Genomic DNA, 22608 nt, shown 5'->3' on the forward strand with positions numbered 1-22608 from the left:
CCAGTGTATTCAATCAGTTTTTTCTCACCCGCCTCTGTGGTTCTCTTAAAGGTTTTAACCACGCAGAGAATGAAAAGTGCGAACGTAAGAAACCCAGGCCCATTGAGGTGACAGGCTCTGCCAGAATATGATCCTAATCCTGTTTCCAGCATTCTTTTAGCCCGCTGGCATCGCAATTTAGCCACATATTCTCTGAGCTGTCAACCCAGGGAAATCCCTCTAATAGCGCATTGCCCAGATACACATCAAAGTGCTCCTGGAAACCACCGGGAGCTTAGTGACACACACACACACACACACACAACTCTGATGTTCAACAGGCTTTCAAACATTGAAGCATTAGAAGTTTGAAGACTAACCATCCTTGTACTATGAATCTTTCAAGCAAGACCGTGCTCAGAATAAATGCATCGCCTTTCCACATGTTTGTTGAGGAGAAAGTTCCCGATAAAGAAAAGAGAGGGGGGAAGAGACAAGATCTAGAAACAGAGGACAAAGAGAAAGAGTGATGGCCAGAAGAGGACAACAGGTGGTTGAACTCTGCAGCCCGGGACACGCTTCTTTAGTTCCACTTGATCTCCCTTTCTATTCTTGCCCCCTTTTAAAACATTTTTTTTTTAAACACTCTCCCTGCAATCTCGTCCCAGGCTAATCCTTTTAGAGAGAGAAACACCCCTCTTTTCTAGTGGCCTGGCCAAGGCCAGTGGACGCAGTGCATCGCCTGTCCCTGAGACGCTATCAGGCAGGAACACTTGCACATCACATACTCCCAAAAGTATCACGCACTACACAATCATTTTGACATTGCTCTGATTTTCCATCGAATCCTTGCGTTGCCTACCGTAGTGTACAAATTTGTATCGTCAGTTAACAACGTGACAGCTTTTTTCGACGACAATAAAAAGACAAGGTCGTGTTGGGAAGATGCCTTCTCTTGCCTCAAGAAGGTAAGTGTTGGGATGGTTTTGGCAATTCATCCAACATTTACCGTAGAGCCTGCGAGAGATCAGTCAAGTCAGTTGATACCTAATAAAGCTTTTTGAAAAAAGTGGAATGACAAAGTAGTGCGAAGGGGAGGCCATGAGTAGTGTTTGAGTGCTGTGGCGTGTTGGTTTCCTGCTGGGCCCACTATCCACGGTGCATCTGGAACAAAGACTCTCACCCTCTGGTGAGATCCTCTCACTCACAGCGGACAGGGCCGGACGTCTGATCCTCGCCTGTGGGCCTAGACACCCAGCAGAAGCATCTACATGAACACATAGTTATGTGATCCTGCGACCAAGGCCAATCATAACAGGGTTTTTTTTTTGGGGGGGGGGGGGGGTTGCCCTGACGTCCATTCTGAGGGTTATATAAACTACATAGCTGATTAACCAGGCCTATATCCCAAAGGTTTCTGCTCCACTCTAAACCGCAATCGTTCACCCCAAACTGTTATTACATTGTGTGCTGATATCATACCACATCATATGCTGTCTTCTGTGGACACAAAACTCCCAACACTCATTCACTTATCTTGGTTTTACTCTAAATCTTCCCCTCGGTCTCTCTCACTCACTCCCCCTCTCTCATAAACAGAAACACACACACAGAAACCTCATGATATAGACCAGTGTTTCCCAACCCTGGTCCTCCAGTACCCCCTAACAGTACACATTTACATTGTATCCCTGGCCAAACACACCTCATTCAACTCATTGAGGGCTTGCTGATTAGTTGACAAGTTGAATGAATGTGTGCTTGTCCAGGGCTACGATAAAAATGTGATCTGTTAGGGGGTACTGGAGGACCAGCGTTGGGAACCACTGATGTAGTCTACCTCTCTCAACACATAGGCCTACAGCAAAGGAACACCATTGGCTAATTCAATAATGAACGGCCCAGTAGAAAGAGAAGGGGGGAGAAGAGAGGAGTAACTCATCCCTAATAGTCTTTCATCCCCTGAGTGTTAAAACATGTAAATTTATGTAAAAACCCATAGGAAACACATATTTACAATACGTTTAGGTAATCACAAGATGCGGGAGCGGCGTCCTGGGCCGCCGACGGAAGCAGTCAATACAGAAATAGTTTTTATGTCTCATTAATTCCCTTTGCATTCGCCGATACATCCTCTGTTACCGCGGTAATACAGTAATCACTCACAATCGGCCAGTGAAATTATCTGCACTCATCTGTGGAATAAAAAGGCGAAGGGGAAAAGGAGGTGAGAGATCCCATTTTGGCATCACTCTTGCGTCCTTAATGTTCATCTGGGAGCTGCCGAGCAAACAGCCTCTCCTCTCCCTCGGTGGCGCCACTCGCGAGCCGCTTAATGGCAGCGGGAAGTCGATGACACTCGGCGGCGCTCGCTCGTTAGCCGTGCGCACACCTCGTTCATGCTACATTGCCCGGCCAATGCAACAACAGAGAAGGTCATCGGCGGTGTGATGTGAGGAGGTACTATACCTTTGCATTCACGTTAGATATAAGAAAGACATTGCAGGCTGCATTTAAGTGACATCAAATAGGAAATTGAGAGAATTCAAACGTTGTAACAGGCCTAGAGATTCTCAGAGCCAATGAATATTTGAGTGTTCGTTATGAAAATGTTTAGAATCTGAATGAAAATGTCCATGATGGTATTAAATGTAAAAAAAATAAAATAAAAGTTTAAACGATATGATAAAATTGTAAAGGTCACTATGGGACCACATCGAACAGACTTGAATTGTTTTTTTGTTCTACCTCAGTGGCTGGGATTGGTTTATTTGTTCAACCTCAGTGATTGGGCATAATGACCTAGAACAGGGCTCTCCAACCCTGTTCCTGTAGAGATACCGTCCTGTAGGTGTTCGGTCAAACCCTTACCTAGCACACCTGATTGTAATAATCAGCTGGTTGATAAAATTAATCAGGTTAGTTAAAACTGGGGTTGGAGAGAAAACCTACAGGATGGTAGCTCTCTGGGAACAAGGTTCGGAGGCCTGTGCTTCCGCAACCGCATTGCTTTCTCTTTTAAGGTTTAAGGTTGGGTTTCTTGTATAGCACTTTGTGACAACTGCTGATGTAAAAAGGGCTTCATAAAATCTAATTGATTGTTCTAGAACCAAATAAGCTTTCTTCTTTTCAACCATTCTATCTATAACAACAGTGGGACAGAGCAATATTTTGAGTGAAGGTTGAGTTGATCCTCATGGGTCAAGTAACTTCGACCCCTCTGTTTTTGATACAAAGAGAGCGCCGACTTATATAACTGTCTAATACTGCCAACTAGAGGCCAAAAGCAGCACTGCATAAAAATGTATAAGTCCACTGAAAATTGAATGTTGAAACAGTTATACATTTGTTTAGTCCATTAATCAATGTATTTATTTGCGGTGCTTCACATGAATACATAAATACGGAAAGTCAGATGTTATGACCGATTAAATCAGGTTGCCCCTGAAGGGATAAATAAAGTTGTATTGAAGGGAATTCAATTCATGTCCATCAGTTCTAGCTTAACCTCTGTAGCTTGCACATGTAGATGGGCCCAAAGTTAGCGGTGAGGTGAGGAAGGACCAGCTGTCCCAAGTGGGGGTCGGGGGCGAAGTGGAAAGTTTCCTTAAAGAGGCGTGTGATGGGTCGAAGGTCGACTACTTGTAGGCTGATGCCGTGTTCCTCCCGGGCCAGGTGCATGGCCCGCTCCACCACATACTCGTTCTGCAGCTGGGACAGGGAGCAGGTGGAGTAGAGCACCTGTCCCCCCGGACGAACTGCCTCAATACCAGCACTGGTGGAAGAGGAACAGGGAGAGATATTAACTGAAATTATTATCAGATATCATATGATCAAAATAGGACCGCCAAGATACAAAACTACCCATACATAGATGCAATGAATAGACACAATCAAAGAATGACGATATACTAACTTAAAATATATATATATTTTATGTGATTTTATTGCTTTAACAGTAACATGATAAGTTACTGAACACTTACAGGAGGAGTTCTGTCTGCAGCTGGGGCAGCCTCTGTCTCTCCTTTGTCCTGGCCCTCTTGAAAATGTTGTTCTCATCCTCCATGACAGAGTGTCTGTCTGTGGTGCAGGGAACATCAACAAGGACCTGGAGAGAAAAAGGACATCAGTCTAACAAACCTTAGAGCCCTGTAGAATTGGGATAAGTTAATAGCAGTGGGGCAATTCCATAGTAACGGAGACTCCCAATTTTTCCCTTAAACTCTTAAATATCAGCTCCGAATTCAAATTCAACGATCTCTGCAGAAAGAATGGGGTGTCAGCTATGACATGACACCTTGACTGGAAATACAGTAAGTGAAGTGGATCAACACCCAGTAACAGAATTGCGGTAACAGAATTTCATCATGTGTCCCTGATCTGTACTACACAGAAATACATAATTATGGATACGAATGTCATTCTCTTCATGGTGATGTATGCTAAATAGGTACACAAAAAGGCAGAAATATGCAATATCCTCCTTTGCATATTTGGGTAATATTCAACACACTGGCTATTATTTCAATGAGGTCCACCGCAAACAAGACCACATTTGTTGGTCTGGACAAAATCTGAACCAATCATAGACGTTAATGTTTCACAAATTTGGACATCAAAAGTACAGCACAGAGTTCAGTACATTATAGCGTACTCAACTCTAGTGTGCTCTACTGTGTACTTTACTGAAATCTACTGTACAGTACAGAAGTGTACTGCATACCCGGGTTCAAATACTATTTAAAAAATCTCAATAACTTTCACATACATTCAAAGTATTGAGATACCTTGTATTCAGAAATCACAAATTTGAAGGGGTGTCCACATACTTGTGTACATATACCCAGTACCAATCAAGTTTGGACACATCTACTCATTCAATGTTTTTATTTTATTTTATTTTTTTACTATTTTCTACATTGTAGAATAATTGTCAAGACATCAAAACTATGAAATAACACATCTGGTATCATGTGGTAACCAAAAAAGTGTTAAATCAAAATATATTTTAGATTCTTCAAAGTAGCCACCCTTTGCCTTGATGACAGCTTTGCACACTCTTGGCATTCTCTCAACCAGCTTAATGAGAAATGCTTGTCCAACAGTTTTGAAGGAGTTCCCACATATGCTGAGCACTTGTTGACCGCTATTCCTTCACTCTGCGGTCCAACTCATCCCAAACCATGTAAATTGGGCTGAGGTCGGGTGATTGTGGAGGCCATCTGATTCAGCACTCCGTCACTCTCCTTGGTCAATTATCCCTTACACAGTCTGGAGGTGTGTTGGGTCATTGTCCTGTTGAAAAACAAATGATAGTCCCACTAATTGAAAACCAGATGGGATGGCGTATCACTGCAGAATGCTGTGGAAGCCATGCTGGTTAAGTGTTCCTTGAATTCTAAATAAATCACTGACATTGTCACCAGCAAAGCACCCCCACACCTTCTTCTCTATGCTTCATGGTGGGAACCATACATGCGGAGATAATCCGTTCACCTACTCTGCGTCACAAAGACACGACAGCTGGAACCAAAAATCTCAAATTTGGACTCATCAGACCAAAAGAACAGATTTCCACCAGTCTAATATCCATTGTTGTGTTTCTTGGCCCAATCAAGTCTCTTCTTCTTATTGGTGTCCTTTAGTAGTGGTTTCTTTGCAGCAATTCAACCATGAAGGCCTGATTCATGCAGTCTCGTCTGAACAGTTGATGTTGAGATGTGTCTGTTACTTGAACTCTGAAGCATTTATATGGGCTCTAATCTGTTGTGCAATTAACCAATTAACTTATCATCTGCAGCAGAGGTAACTCTTGGTCTTCCTGTCAATGGACCCCACTTTTTGGGGGGTTGCAATTTATATGGAGCATTCTACCGCTCGCATTCATGGAGCTAAGAAGACACTTTGAACCAAAGCTTCTTGCAGCTGAAACACTTTGTGATGTGTTGCTTTGATATATTTTGAACCATGTATGTTTGTTTATTTAACTTGATCTCGGGTGGTGTGTGCATCATATCTAGAGGTCGACCGATTATGATTTGTCAACGGCGATACCGATTATTGGAGGACCAAAAAAGCCGATACCGATTAATCGACCGATTTTCTAAACATGTATTTGTAATAATGACAATTACAACAATACTGAATGAACACTTATTTTAAACTTAATAATACATAATACATTAATAAAAATCCATTTAGCCTCAAATAAATAATGAAACATGTTCCCAATTTGGTTTAAACAATGCAAAAACAAGTGTTGGAGAAGAAAGTAAAAGTGCAATATGTGCCATGTAAGAAAGCTAACATTTAAGTTCCCTGCTCAGAACATGAGAACATATGAAAGTTGGTGGTTCCTTTTAACATGAGACTTCAATATTCAAGGTAAGAGGTTTTAGGTTGTAGTTAATATAATATTTATAGGGCTATTTCTCTCTATACCATTTGTATTTCATTAACCTTTGACTATTGGATGTACTTATAGGCACTTTAGTATTGCCAGTGTAACAGTATAGCTTCCGACCCCTCTCATCGCCCCTACCTGGGCTCGAACCAGGAACACATCGACAACAGCCACACTCGAAGCAGCGTTACCTATCGCTCCACAAAAGCGGAGTCCCTTGGTGGACAACTACTCCAAGTCTCAGAGCGAGTGACATCACCGATTGAAACGCTATTAGCGCGCACCCCGCTAACTAGCTAGCCATTTCACATCGGTTACACCAGCCATTAGGCTGATAGGCTTGAAGTCATAAACAGCGCTGTGCTTGCGAAGAGCTGCTGGCAAAACGCACAAAAGTGCTGTTTGAATGAATGCTTACGAGCCTGCTGCTGCCTACCATCGCTCAGTCAGACTGCTCTATCAAATCATAGACTTACTTATAACATAATAACACACAGAAATACGAACCTTTGGTCATTAATATGGTCGAATCCGGAAACTATCATTTCGAAAACAAAATACGGAACCATTCGGTATTTTATCTAATGGGTGGCAACCCTAAGTCTAAATATTGCTGTTACATTGTACAACCTTCAATGTTATGTCATAATTACATAATATTCTGGCAAATTAGTTCGCAATGAGCTAGGCTGCCCAAACTGTTGCATATACCCTGACTCTGCGTGCAATGAACGCAAGAGAAGTGACAATTTCACCTGGTTAATATTGCCTGCTAACCTGGATTTATTTTAGCTAAATATGCAGGTTTAAACATATATACTTCTGTGTATTGATTTTAGGAAAGGCATTGGTGTTTATGGTTAGGTACAGTCGTGCAACGATTGTGCTTTTTTCACAAATACACTTTTGTTAAATCATCCCCCAGCGTTGCATGCAGGACACGCTAGATAAACTCGTAATATCATCAACCATGTGTAGTTAACTAGTGATTATGATTGATTGATTGTTTTCATGAGAGAAGTTTAATGCTAGCTAGCAACTTACCTTGGCTTCTTCTGCATTTGCGTAACAGGAAGGCTCCTCGTGGAGTGCAATGTAATCAGGTGATTAGAGCGTTGGACTAGTTAACCGTAAGGTTGCAAGATTGAATCCCAGCGCTGACAAGGTAAAATTCTGTCGTTCTGCACCTGAACAAGGCAGTTAAACCCACTGTTCCTAGGCCGTCATTGAAGATATGAATGTGTTCTTAACTGACTTGCCTAGTTAAATAAAAGGTGTAAATATAATAAATACATTTAAATTTAAAAAACGGCAAAATCGGCGTCCAAAATACCGATTTCCGATTGTTATGAAAACTTGAAATCGGCCCTAATTAAATCGGCCATTCCTATTAAATCGATCAACCTCTAATCATATCTGCTAGAGCAGGGCCAGGGTCTTGCCCCCTGGGGCGGTACAGACGTCCAGCACAGAGTGTCCTTCCTGGACATCCAAGGTCATGTTTGCTGAATAAACCAAATAAACGTTTGATAAAAATGTAAAAAAGAAGATCGGTGGACCCAATCTGAACCAACCATGGACGTCTATGTTTGGGTCAAATTAAGGCCAGCCCGGACAGTTAAAAAAAAAAAAAAAAAAAGTCTATGGAAGTTGCAATCAAGGCCAGGCCGCCTTGACCAAATTTCAAAGTCCAGTGCGCAGTGGGTGAAAATGCTGGTTACAGTAGATGGAAAGAGAAGGGGCTCATGCGTATGTGTGAGAGAGATTGTCCAGACTATTTTCACACTTACTTTGACCACCATATGAGAAAAAGAAAAGTTATGAGCTGAACATAACAGTATGCCAGTGGAAGGGAGAACTGTAGCAGGTTACACAACTGGTTTGTCACTACGTTCATTTCCCATTGTAGTCAATTCAATTGCAGTAATTCCATGAGTGATTTTTCAGAAAGTCTTTTAACAATGTGGTAACAGAATTGAGTTTTAATCACTTAATAAATCAAACCAAATTGATATCAGTAAAAACATGAACTAATTGGTAGGTCTACCTTTATGTGTTACTTCTGTGAACTTTCAATATCACGAGAAAGAGAAATGAGAAAATATCTTAAAGAATTTCATGGCACAGGGTAATGTTTCTTTAACTTACAAGGCAAATCATTTCTCCGAAACTACACTGAACAAAAATCTGTTAGTCACATCATTTTTATTTAATTTAAAAAAAAGTTTGTATGTGGTGTGACCACCATTTGCCTCATGCAGCAGGACACATCTCCTTCACATAAAGTTGATCAGGCTGTTGATTGTGGGCTGTGTGAAGTTCAATGACTGTGTGAAGTTACTGGATATTGGCGTGAACTGAAACAAGTACACGTCGATCCAGAGAATCCCAAACATGCTCAATGGGTGACATGTCTGACGAGTATGCAGGTCATTTTCAACTTCCAGGAATTGTGTACAGATCCTTGCAACATGGGGCGGTGCATTATCATGCTGAAACATGAGGTGATGGCGGTGGATGAACGGCACGATAATGGGCCTCAGGATCTCATCCACGGTATCTCTGCATTCAAATTGCCATAGATAAAATGCAATTGTGTTTTTTTGTCAGTAGCTTATGCCTGCCCATAGCATAAATCCATTCTGTTCACAACCTTGACATTAGCAAATCGCTCGCCCACATCTGCCATCTGCCTGGATCAGTTGAAACCGGGATTCATCCATGAAGAGCACACTTCTCCAGTGTGCCAGTGGCCATCAAAGGTGAGCATTTGCCCACTGAAGTCGGTTACAACGACGAACTGCAGTCAGGTCAAGACCCTGGTGAGGACAACAAGCATGCAGATGAGCATCCCTGAGACGGTATGACAGTTTCTGCAGAAAATCTTGGGTTGTGAAAACCCACAATTTCATCAGCTGTCCGGGTGGCTGGTCTCAGACGATCCCGCCGGTGAAGACGCCAGGTGTGGAGGTCCTGCCGTGGTGACACGTGGTCTGCGGATGTGAGGCCGGGTTGGACGTACTGCAAAATGCTCTAAATCAACGGAGGGGGATTATGGTAGATAAATTAACAAAATTCTCTGGCAACAGCTCCGGTGGACATTCCTTCAGACAGCATGCCAATTGCACTCTCCCTCTCCCTCTGTGGCATTGTGTTGTGTGACAAATCTTCACATTTTAGAGTGGCCTTTTATTCTCCCCAGCACAAGACAAACCTGTGCAATGATCACGCCGTTTCATCAGCTTCTTGATATGCCACACCTGTCAGGTGGATGGATTATCTTGGCAAAAGAGAAATGCTCACTAACAGGGGTGTACATTTTTTTTGTGAAAAAACATTTAGAGAAATAAGCTTTTTGCGCATAGGTAAAATTTCTGGTATCTTTCATTTCAGCTCATTAAACACGGAATCAACACTTTACATGTTGTGTTTATATTTTTGTTCAGTGTAAATATAAGTGTTGATATTAGTTGGCAGGGGTCTTTACTCCAACATTAGTGTTTTAAACCTTTTCAGAACTTTTCTGGTAGATGTTTTCCAAGACCCCATTTCCATCCATTTGCCCAGAAATCAAAGCCTTAGATTATTCCTAATATTTAGGATAGAAAATAGTTTAAAATGTATATATAGCTTAATTTCCCAAATGTATACATCATAGTTCATGGGTCCTTTTAATGGAAAGGCCCAATAATGTCTTACATTTTAAAATATTTTATAAAAGCAACAAATGTTGGTCAAATAATCTCAGTACTTACATTCTGAATTTTTTATTAAACCAAGTAATGTGAAATAATCTCAGTACTTACTCTGTCAAAGGTGTCCCTTTCGATTTCTCCCCATTTCCTGCCGTCAAAGGAAGTAATGCGCATTCTTTCTTCTGTCAACAGCTCTTTCGGTACGTAGCTGTTGAGGACCCGCTGGAGGCGGTAGGTACGAGACACTGAGATGTCATTGACACACAGAAATCCTGAAAAACACATGTCATTACAAATAAATACCAGATCAATGCAAACTTAAATACAACTGTAAAAAAAAAAAAAAAAAGCTTTACCAGTCTGTGAATTAGATAGAACTTCAACAATGTGTATGCATCATATCTGCTAGACCGTCTTACGGATGGCCTGTGTCTGGAGCAGGGCCAGGGTCTTTCCCCCTGGGGCGGCACAGACGTCCAGCACAGAGTGTCCTTCCTGGACATCCAGGGCCAGGGCAGGCAAAATGGACGCCGCATCCATGAGGTAGTACCCAAGCATCCCATACAAGTCGGGTCTAGGAGGAGAATGGGAATTTTTAAATCATACAACTTGGCAATCAAACAATATCACAATATAGGAGATATGTAGCTACAGTAAATTGTGCTGATGAAACAGACTGAAGCCCAGATTTCATCCTTTTCTTCTCGTGTGTCTGTAAAAGAAGCGACGCAAATCTCACCTAGAAGGCTTGAATCTGGAGATATCTCCCCCGGGGAAAACAAAGCACTTGATATTGGTGCGGAGGCGAGGAGGAGCCACATCTTGACTGACACCAACAGACTCGAGGGTTGAAGGGTTATCGTGGAGAGGAAATCCAGGCGCCTGCAGTCTCTCCAGAGCTCCTACACCAACTGGTTGGCAGACAAAGTCTCTACATCCCTGGGACTGCAGGTCTGCGATGACCCCTTCTGTGGTGGAGAAATTGTTTACCAGGGCCCCGTACTTCTGCTCACAAAGCATGCTGACGCGGACAGAGGGCCACTGCTCTCCCAGCTGTAAGCTGTAGGTGGCATCAAAGTTCTGTAGGGCCAGGTTTGTGGCAGGGTACTTGGGCTGAGAGCCAGCCTGTTGAAAGAGTATTTGGAAGAATTTAGAAAAATTGCGCTCGTCTTGTGCCATTGTCTACCAACCGGTGCATATTTTTATTTTATGGTGGCTGGCAACCAAAAAAGGTTAAGTGCATCCTTCCTTTATCCATCCCTTGAAGTAATCATTGATTAGACATGGTTGGACACGTGATCACTAGGGCTCCTCCACCACATGGATTTCACCTGCCCACTCATTCCTAATTAGGGATAAGTCTACGAGGGAGGAAGCAAGGTGGGCCAAGCACTTCAGCACATTATTAGCTGGAAGCGTCACAGAGAAACACAGATAAAAACCAAAGCTGCTATAACGATATTGGAAACCATCTCATCATCAAGCATCTTAGCGAAGAGATCCTCCGGCTGTTAGCTCGGCTGCGAGAATAGGAAAACCTGCTTTCTCAGTTTTAAATGCCTCCTACAAGGAAAGCTGTCTGAGTCGGGCAGTGTTGACCGGTCCCAATCAAACGGACAGATGTGAAGCTCAACTCTGGGGCCCACGGGAGACTGGACACTCGCAAGGCATAGGAGATCACGAAGGCAGTCTGGGCACCCATCTATTCGAGAAGATCCAATCCAGCTATCAAACTGCTTTGCCCTGCCTGAGACAGACCTACCAGCCCCAGGAGTCAGCACGGATCCTGGGTGTATACCAATAGCCAGCAGGCACCCACAGCCACCAGGTCATTTCCCCATCAGATTCCATCATGACCACCATTGTGGGCAGCTTGATGGTGACCCAGGATCCCGGTTCTGGCCAAATACTCCAATATTGACACTGTCACTTAGGTAGGTTTTAACAACCTTCATTTTAGGTGATCTGAGGTAGGACTACATTTGTTTTTTAAAGACCCTCGCTAGCACAGGGAAGATAATACTTTTCTCTGGCCCCCTCCCGTGCTACCAGAAGGGTTCAGAATGTTTCAGCCGACTCTTTGTCCTAAACAAGTAACCAAAGAAACTTTGCAATGACAGGAGTCTCTTTTTGTGACAACTTTGATTTGCTGTGGGAGCAACCAGCTCTTTTTAAAAGAGATGGGATTCACCCTAGCCGCAGGGGTTCCAGGATTATTTCCAGCAACATCGCAAACTATTTTAGACTGACAGACCGGTTCTGGTAATTCTCCAGTTCTCCCTGTCAGAATAAGCAACAGAGGACTTGGAAACAACATCAACTCCTATGGCACTATGGTTATTGTTAGTAACCTTATGTTCCTTTAACTCCGCCTTCTAGCGAATTTATTCAAACTGTCATCTACCATTCTGATAGATTGGGTTCCTGAGTGGCGCAGTGGTCTAAGGCACTGCATTTCACTGCAGTACCTGGTTTGAATCCAGGCTGCATCACATCCGGCCGTAATTGGGAGTCCCATAGGGCGGCGCATAATTGGCCCAGTGTCGGCCAGGGTAGGCCGTAAAATTGTGTAGTTTTACTAGATCCTCTTTCTCGTGAATGACTTCATTACTGAGCGCAAAGTTGATTGCATGTTTCTCATTGAAATGTGGTTGTCTTCAGACTGTGTTGCCGCGCTGGACTCCAACTTTTCATAGGGCTCCTGAGTTTTACTTATTTCACCTTTATTTAACCAGGTAGGCTAGTTGAGAACAAGTTCTCATTTGCAACTGCGACCTGGCCAAGATAGAGCGTAGCAATTCGACACATACAACAACAGAGTTACACATGGAATAAACAAAACATACAGTCAAAAATACAGTAGAACAAAAGAAAACAAAAAGTCTATATACAGTGAGTGCAAATGAGGTAAGTTAAGGAAATAAATAGGCCATGGTGGTAAAGTAATTACAATATAGCAATTAAACACTGGAATGGTAGATTGGCAGAAGATGAATGTGCAGGTAGAGATGCTGGGGTGCAAAGGAGCAAAATAAATAAATAAATACCAGTATGGGGATGAGGTAGGTAGATAGATGGGCTGTTTACAGATGGGCTATGTACAGGTGCAGTGATCTGTAAGCTGCTCTGACAGCTGGTGCTGAAAGATAGTCAGGGAGATGTGAGTCTTCAGCTTCAGTGGTGCAGTGGTCTAAGGCACTGCATCTCAGTGCTAGAGGTGTCACTACAGACACCCTGGTTCGAATCGAGACTGTATCACAACTGGCCATGATTGGCGCACAATTGGCCCAGCGTAGGCCGTCATTGTAAATAAGAATTTTTCTTAACTGACTTGCCTTGTTGAACAAAAAAATCATACTCTATCAGAAAATTCTCTCAGCTCTAAGGACATTGAATTTGGCGACTTTGGGTCTTTTGAGCATCATGCTATACTGTTTAAATGTCAGCCACCAGCGCTGGACAAACCCTGCATACGCCACCAAAGCACTGCCCCACTTTTTTTATTGATCTATCTGAACTATTGTCTACTGTCCTTGAGAACTATGATAAAATCATTGTGTTGGGTGATTTTAATATTCATGTTGACCAAGTGACTGACTCTAAGGCCATTGAATTTATGAATCTTTTGAGCTCTATAGACTTTATTCAACATGTTACTGGGCCCATCCATAACCGCAGCCATACTCTGGACCTGGTTATTACCAAGGGGCTTTCTATTGACATATCCTCTATTGTTGATGTTGCTTTATCTGATCACCACTGTGCATTTTTTACTACCTTGATGCCCATAGCACAGGGTAATAATGAATGCATTAAGAAATGCTATCTTACCTCTGAAGTTGCTACAGATTTGATTGAGTTTATGAACAATACTCCAAAACCTAGTCTGCTTTCCTTGTGATGATTTAGTTGATAACTTGAATAGCAAATTAAAAGACAACCATTGATTCCATAGCTCCAGTAAAGTTGAAAATAGCCACGTAAGAAAAAAGGGACCAACATTTCGCATGTTGCGTTTGTATTTTGGTTACCCCCTGGCAGCGTTATCAGAAAGCACAGCTACGCAGACAATACACAACTTTCCCTTTGTGTCACCAGAGGATTTCTAGCTCCACGGATAAATTATTAGACTGTATTAATGATTTAAAATAATTGGATGGCTCAACTTCCTCAAGCTAAATCAAGACAAAACTGAGGTACGCATTGTTAGAACTAGTGACGCACCGGTATTACATTTTTGGCCGATACTCAATATTTTCCTTGCCAAATCAAAAGAACGATACCGATAACCGATATATACAATTTTAGCGGCCTTTTAAGCATTCTAGTACAGTTAAATAGTTAGCACACACACACGGACGCAGCAGTCTAAGGCACTGCATCTCAGTGCAAGAGGCATCACTACAGTCCCTGGTTAGAATCCAGGCTGTATCACATCCGGCAGTGATTGGGAGTCCCATAGTGCGGGGCACAATTGGCTCAGCGTTGTCCGTCATTGTAAAAAAGAATTTGTTCTTAACTGACTTGTCTAGTTAAATAAAGGTTACACACACCAAAAAGTTATTTTGTTGGCATTTACATGTCCCCATTACCAGTAAAACCTAATCAAAACCTATTTCTTTCACTTACTTGCTGTGCTGCTTCGTTCATTTGTTCAGTATTTTCATTCTCAACCAAGATTTCTATGGAACGCCGTTTGGATCTTTGCATGTCAAAAAAGATACGTCAAATAGCACTATTTGATGTGTCAAATAACACATCTGTTTCAGTAGCTATAGTTAGCTAGCTAACTATATAGCTAGGTGCCATCATCTAAAATAACCCTAATTTATAAGACAGTTCTCATTTGATTAATGGTGGTCGGACCCATCTATGTAAAGCTAGCCACAATAAGGATTAGCCTTTAAAATAAAAGTATAGCATAATTCTAATATTTGTATTAATTTGCATTACTGTCAATGACAATTTTATTTTGAAGGCAAAGCGCAAATTCCACTATTGTGCCTAATCCTTACTGTGGCTAGCTTCAAAACACATAACCCGGTGCGGTCGAGCTTCACTAGCCAGATGAAGCTAACTGGCTGCTTATAACTTTAGCTTTGGGCAACAGAGTTAAGTTGCTGACTAGCCATTTATTTTCATGAACTGAAGTTCAATTTCAATAGGTGAACAACAAGTGGCAACCTAGCTAAAAACTCTCACACAAGGATTCCTAAATCATTGCTAAGAATAATGAAAATGACTGCAGGTTCCACTGGTCATTGTTTTCAGGCTGGTTGTATTGGTGCTAGCTAGGTACCAAGCTAAAGCTAGCTAACCCAGAAGTTGCAGTCGAACAAATAATGCTTTATTACCAACGCGGTATTGTAAACACACCGTTTGTGGCCGGTGTTTGCAGACTTTTTTTGTACAGCTTTGACAGTGCTACTGTCTCTGACACGCAGACCCAAACGGCGTTCCATAGTATGCATGTTGTGAAGCTAATAGCAGTGACGCCAATACTGTGTAACTCCAGTAGGGAAACATCTTTGAAAAAAATAGCACACTTCGTAGTGTGTACTGGTGCACAACCAGTTGGCGAAAGCCAACATCGCCCACAACAGAGAACGGTTTATTGTCAAGGGCAATGAATTCCATTTTCTTGGCTTTAATGGATTTTGCCTTTGAGTTGTCTCGCTGAAATTTTGCTACACTTTCAAATTGATCCACACGGCAGACATGGGCTAGTTTAAGAATGCTGTGTTGCACGTATATTGCAACATTTTACGTGCCGTCATTTACCTACCTTATATAGGTATGCCCGTCATTTTTGACATCGGTTTTGCACATCGGGGCGTTAACCTCTTTGGGCTAGGGGGCAGTATTTTCGCGTCCGGATGAAAAGCGTGCCCAGAGTAAACTGCCTGTTACTCAGGCCCAGAAGCTAGGATATGCATATTATTTTGGATAGAAAACACTGAGGTTTCTAAAACTGTTTGAATGATGTATGTGAGTATAACTGAAAAATCCAACCAGGAAGTGGGAAATCTGAGGATTGTAGTTTTTCATGTGATTGCCTATCCAATATCCAGTGTAAATGGGGCCAGATTGCACTTCCTAAGGCTTCCACTAGATGTCAACAGTCTTTAGAAAGTTGTTTCAGGCTTCTATTGTGAAAGGGGAGAGAATAAGACCACACACAGTAAGTGTATCCCTAGTTAGAACTAGTGTATCCCTAATTAGAACCAAAGCACAGAGAGAACCTGGCCACACATTTTTATTTGCGGGCAATAAAGATAAAACATCAGGTTAAAACCTGTTATTTTAGATCATGAACTCAATTTTAAACCACACATTAGGAATGTAAGCAAAATATATTTTTACCCCCTGAGGAACATTGCCAAGGTGCGGCCGTTTCTTTCTCAGGCTGATACAGAGAAACTCATCCATGATTTTATTACAAGCATGCTTGACTACTGTAATGCTCTCCTGTCTGGTCTAACTAAGGAAGCCATTGGTCAACTGCAAAACATACAGAATGCTGCAGCACGGGTACTGACCAAGACCAGATGGAGAGCACAAATTACACCCGTTTTAAGGTCTCTGCACCAGCTGCCTGTGAGTTTTAAGATTCTTCTATTAGTTTTTAAAATAATCCACGATTGTGCACCCCAATGGTTCAATTCGATTCCAGGCTGAATCACAACCAGCTGTGATTGGCAGTCCCAAAGGGCAGCGCACAATAGGCCTGGCGTCGTCCGTGTTAGGGTTTGGCCTGGGTAGGCAGCCATTGTAAATAAGAATTTGTTCTTAACTGACTTGCCTAGTTAAATAAAGGTTAAAAAATTAATAAAAAGGCTAGGACCAAGAGACATAGAGAGGCAGCCTTTAGTTATGCCCCCAGCCTCTGGAATAGCCTGCCAGAGAACCTGAGGCGTCCCACAAGTGTGGACATATTTAAAGGAGATCTTAAAACATCTTTTAAACTTTGCTTTTCCTTTGTGTTTTTTAGTCATTCCATTTTTGTTATTTTGTTTTTAACCCGCTTATGTTTGTGTTACATTCCATGTCTGAAATGTGCTGTAGAAATACAACTTGGTTTGATGAACTGGAAACTAACATTTCCAAGATACTTTTTACTGAATCAAGAACGAAGAAAGTATCGCCAAGAACAGGTTAGTTCAAATCTATGTCGGCGGTTTGTGTGGGGCTTTCCTGTAACGGCCAGTAATAAATATTTGGTGAAATCTCATTGTACGCCAGATAACGTAAACTCACTCACTTTAATACATCGCCGTGGTCCATACAATTGACCTTATTTTATCGCCCCCAAAAACGTAATACTTCCAGATCAACTGTAATGTTAATACCATTGTAAAGCACAATTTCTCCCCTTTCCAACAAAATAAATGACGAGACCTTCATGATGCCCGTTTCTGCATAATTCAACAAGGCAATGAGCTCCGTCGGGTCTTTTTAAAAATGGCAGGTGGGGAAGCTAAACTATTGTGTGATAGTGAGAAGGAGAGATGTTGTGTGGGAAAACTGCCTTTTTTCACTCGATCTGTCCAATTTATTACCTTATCGCCTCTAAAATTTAAATAAAACACTATAAAGAGTTTATATAATGTGTCATTACATAACTATTTGAAGGTTTGTGTCGAATTTAAATCGGGTTTTTAGGGCGGTGCTAAAGTGATCTTCAGAGGTAAACATTGTCTTTTGAGAGTCATGATCGTTTACAGTGACGACGCAAAAAATGACTAGGTATCCCCCTTACCCCCGTCACTGTCCATTTCTTGTTTTTAAAGTGCTACACCTGGTGGAGAGAGATTGTAAGACAGAAAGTCGCTTTATGCGTGCTGAACGTTACGACATGACACGTCACGATGTAACGGAGGGCCCGTTTTTTCAACTTTTCTCCAATGCTTTAGAACCATTACCATGTCGATCAACGCTTGAATAGAAACCTAGTTCACACCCCCGATTTTGAAGTCAACACAGTCCCATTAGTTTTCTTTGTAGCCTTGTTTGAATGTTGTGGTTGCACACTTTTTTACGGAATGGGGTGAGTTTACGTTAATCTGTAGCTAAAGTCCTGCATGTGCGCAAGCAATCGAATCTGAAGAGGTTTACTGGGGTCTTCAGCAATTAGCACTCCCCTAAACATAGGTGCAGTCATTTGTGAGATGAAGAAATGCACCTGCTGCAGCAGACCTACATTTTGAGAAGGTTAATAATAGCTAGGTACCTTCGTTGTTTTCATCTAAATTTCACCTGCATATCTTCAGTTACTGCTTGCTGTTGCCAGTCAAGAGTTAGCTAGCTGCTAACCCATTCAAACACCAGCTACAATTAGCATCTTCTGGCTGGGGGAGTTTTGTTAAGAGCCCCCACGCTCACTCTGAACGTTAAAACGCATCGCTTGAGGTAGGGTTAAGAAATGCATCTTTCATATCAGTAAGGAATCATTTTCAAAAAACAAAGGATAAATTACTACAAACTTTTTATAGTGTAAGTGTTCCCACACCGTCATATCGCCATGTTACAGCGCTTGTTTGCGTAAAACAGATGGAAGACATAGGTTAAGGTCCAAACTAGAGGTCGACCGATTTATCGGAATGACCGATTAATTCGGGCCGATTTCAAGTTTTCATAACAATCGGTATTTTTGGACACCGATTTTGCCTATTATTTTTTTTTTAATATATATATTTTTTAAACCTTTATTTAATCGTTATTTAACTAGGCAAGACAGTTAAGAACACATTCTTATTTTCAATGACGGCTTAGGAACAGTGGGTTAACTGCCTCCTTCAGGGGCAGAACGACAGATTTGCACCTTGTCAGCTCGGGGAATCCAATCTTGCAACCTTACAGTTAACTAGTCCAACGCAATAGCAACCTTCCTCTTGTTGCACTCCACAAGGAGACTGCCTGTTACACAAATACAGTAAGCCACGGTAAGTTGCTCGCTAGCATTAAACTTATCTTATAAAAAACAATCAATCAATCATAATCACTAGTTAACTACACATGGTTGATGATTATTACTAGATATTATCTAGCTTGTCCTGCGTTGCGTATAATCTGACTGAGCATACAAGCATACAAGTATTTAAGTATCTGACTGAGCAGTGGTAGGCAGAAGCAGGCGCGTAAACATTAATTCAAACAGCACTTTCGTGCGTTTTGCCAGCAGCTCTTCGTTGTGCATCAAGCATTGCGCTGTTTATGACTTCAAGCCTATCAACTCCCGAGATGATGCTAATGTAACCGAAGTGAAATGGCTGGCTAGTTAGCGCGCGCTAATAGCATTTCAAATGTCACTCGTTCTGAGCCTGTGGTTGTTTCCCTTGCTCTGCATGGGTAACGCTGCTTCGAGAATGGCTGTTGTCGTTGTGTTTCTGGTTCGAGCCCAGGGAGGAGCGAGGAGAGGGACGGAAGCTATACTGTTACATTGGCAATACTAAAGTGCCTATAAGAACATCCAATAGTCAAAGGTTAATGAAATACAAATGGTATAGAGGGAAATAGTCCTATAATTCCTATAATAACTACAACCTAAAACTTCTTACCTGGGAATATTGAAGACTCATGTTAAAAGGAACCACCAGTTTTCCTGTTCTCATGTTCTGAGCAAGGAACTTAAATGTTAGCTTTCTTACATGGCACATATTGCGCTTTTACTTTCTTCTCCAACACTTTGTTTTTGCATTATTTAAACCAAATTGAACATGTTTCATTATTTATTTGAGGCTAAATTGATTTTATTGATGTATTATATTAAGTTAAAATAAGTGTTAATTCAGTATTGTTGGAATTGTCATTATTAAAAAATAAAAATACAATTTATTTTTTAAAATCGGCAGATTAATCGGTATCTGCTTTTTTGGTCCTCCAATAATCGGTATTGGCGTTGAAAAATCATAATCGGTCGACCTCTAGTCCAAACACTTAAAAAGACACCCCCTGGACACTTCTGATGACGTCTGACGAGTACACACATCCAGGGCAAGGGAGGAAGGAATGATTTAAAAAATGGACCACCCTTAGCTGGAAATTAGTCACTCGTTCATCCCGTGATGATTGTGTTTTCAGCCACCAGTAGCTTGTGTTTGTCACGTGTAAATTGCAACAGAATTGAAAATAAATAAACAGAAGTACAAATCGATATATGACGTTAGACTAGTGTACTGAAAGTCAGGTTAATAACACTACTTGGTGGATAGTCTCAATTTTCGAGCAGCAGAAGGACAAACCGCAGACAACCGGTAGAGAGAGTTTAAAAGTAATTAAGTCAACATTCTGGGGTGTAAGGAACAGTTACACAATTTTGCATTTAAACTGGCTCTGAACATATGCGTAAGCCCATAACGGTGGAGGAAGTGTAGTTTAACAACTGGAGGCACACGCAGCTCATTGATCTGTGCAAAACTGCAACAGTACATATATTTTCATTTTAAAGATTATTTTTTGCGGATATGAAAGATATGGGGCATATCAGCATGTTTAGCAAGCGATGATTAACGTTTCTAAACGTTAAAACAAAGAATCGGAAATTAAGTTCACACGCAACCAACCTTGGCCTGGTCGAAGCTAAACGCTGATAAGGGTTTTCGAGCGTTAGCTAACCGCCAACTTTAGTCAACGACTGGTTGTCGATTGTTCCAATTATTGTTAGCTAACTACGTCGTACGTACCCATTTGGCTTTCACGCGATTTCGTCGGGGTGTCAGGCACCGTAAATCTTTAATTTTTCGAAGCAATATTCTCGTGTCCATGAGCGCCGCCATGTTGGTGTACGACACCCTTTCCAGTCCGTCTTTCCATCTGACAGAAAAGGTTCCCCCTAAAGGACACACTCTTCACACCACTTCGATAGAAAGTGCTTTTCGTAGCAGATTTGGAATGCATTTTCGCAAACCCTAACTCATACCTTTTTGCTAACCTCAACCGAAGTCACATAACCTGCTACGTTAATTATCCTAACCTGCTATTAAAGTAACTTCGGTATCGAGGTGTTTCCCCCATCAGATGGGATGATCCCATACCAATCGTATGGAGATTGTTGGACTGCCATCTAGAGAAAATGGATGCATTCGTCCAGTGAACTCTATAGCTAAGTTATTTCCTGCGTGTGACCTAACATCTCCTCCAGATTCAAATCTTGTTAGCAAGGTCATTTTCCTTCAACCAGTATTGTCTAAAATCATGGTTTTCCAAAATGATAATGTATGGGGAGCCTGATGAGTTATTGTACAATATCAATTTTCATATTTCAATGTTTTCTCTGCTAATCCTAGCAATGTGTCAAGAGTGAAATTAGCATTACGCAGCTCATTAGCAAAATAGTGAGCCAGAGAATGCCAGACGTTGATGACAAAATGTGCCACGAAGGACTGCCACGCCACCTTCCTGTTCAAGTGAGCACAGCACAACATGAGTCCAAAAATGTATTAAATGCTGCTGCATAAAGGATGTAATATGCCAGGGAGATATGTATACTGTAGCTAAGAAAGTAATAGTAAATGTAAGCTGTGCCTCACCCCAATAATTTGGTCCCTTTTCCCCCTCATAATTTAGCCTATTGTTCTGACTTGGTGGTGCACATGTAGCCTATTAGCTTATATCGGAATATTGTAAGCGCTTTCATTGTCTGCTTATATGCCCCCTTTTTTATCCTACGGTTCTGACTTGGTGTACAGGGAGAATCCTGTAATTACTGTTCAGTCGCTGTATATCTCAAAAGTGCTGAACAAAGTTATATTGACTACATCCGTCATAGCTCGCTCATGTCTTAATCGGAATTACGGATTGCCTCTTATCCGCTCTCTTATGCCATAGTTTGTACATCTCAATTGTCAGTAGAAACCACAATTGTGCAAGTAAGCCATATCAGCAATTTGGTTTTTTTAAAGGCAGTAAATGAATCTGAATGAACTGTTTCGTTGCCAGACAAGGCTCTGCTGATGACCAGGCGTAGCAGTGGTAAGGTGTTGGGAATCTGCTGTTGGGACAGCTTTATGTAGGCTCTAACAGTTTGTGTGCACCTTTTGTCACTGGTATAGTCCAATTAATGTATTGTTTAGTGTTGTTGTGTAGTGGTATTGATGGCATGCATAACATTTAAGGGGAATTTGCCCACCAAGATTTACATGCTAAAATCACCACTGCACCTAGGTATGAAACATGGAATGAAAACTAGCTTTAGAAGTAGATTATTTGAAAAAATCTAGTTGCTTAACTATCATCTGATCATCATTATCAAAAAAGAGTAGCTAATTGCTATTGAACCCATAACCTAATAAAGTTTACAATAGATCATTTTTGTCTCTGATTTCCCAAACTCATATTGACTTCCTATGTATCAAGTCAAATGTCACATTTTCACAGTTAAGGTGTGTGCTGCATCCGACTAACATTGTCACTGAACAGGAGGAAGAGGCACAAGCAGAGGAGGAAGACATGGTAACTGTTGAATATATATTTCCATATGAATACATTTTTTTTCAAGAACTGTTTAATTCATTTTTAGACTTAACTCTC

General features: G+C 41.5%; 1 protein-coding gene across 1 annotated transcript; it reads right to left on the reverse strand.

The window, feature by feature from the left end:
• Positions 1-3319: 3319 nt before the first annotated feature.
• On the reverse strand, positions 3320-20876 carry LOC139387410 (NOP2/Sun RNA methyltransferase 4). The gene is made up of 6 exons (XM_071133565.1): positions 20763-20876; positions 10820-11205; positions 10500-10654; positions 10192-10352; positions 3966-4090; positions 3320-3754 (listed from the first exon to the last, which is right to left on the reverse strand). The coding sequence occupies exons 1-6, from the start codon at positions 20853-20855 to the stop codon at positions 3478-3480; spliced, it is 1197 nt and encodes a 398-aa protein (XP_070989666.1). The 5' UTR covers positions 20856-20876; the 3' UTR covers positions 3320-3477.
• Positions 20877-22608: the final 1732 nt, after the last annotated feature.

This window comes from Oncorhynchus clarkii, chromosome 28 (genome assembly GCF_045791955.1).
Source record: "Oncorhynchus clarkii lewisi isolate Uvic-CL-2024 chromosome 28, UVic_Ocla_1.0, whole genome shotgun sequence".
Taxonomy (NCBI): Eukaryota; Metazoa; Chordata; class Actinopteri; order Salmoniformes; family Salmonidae; genus Oncorhynchus; species Oncorhynchus clarkii.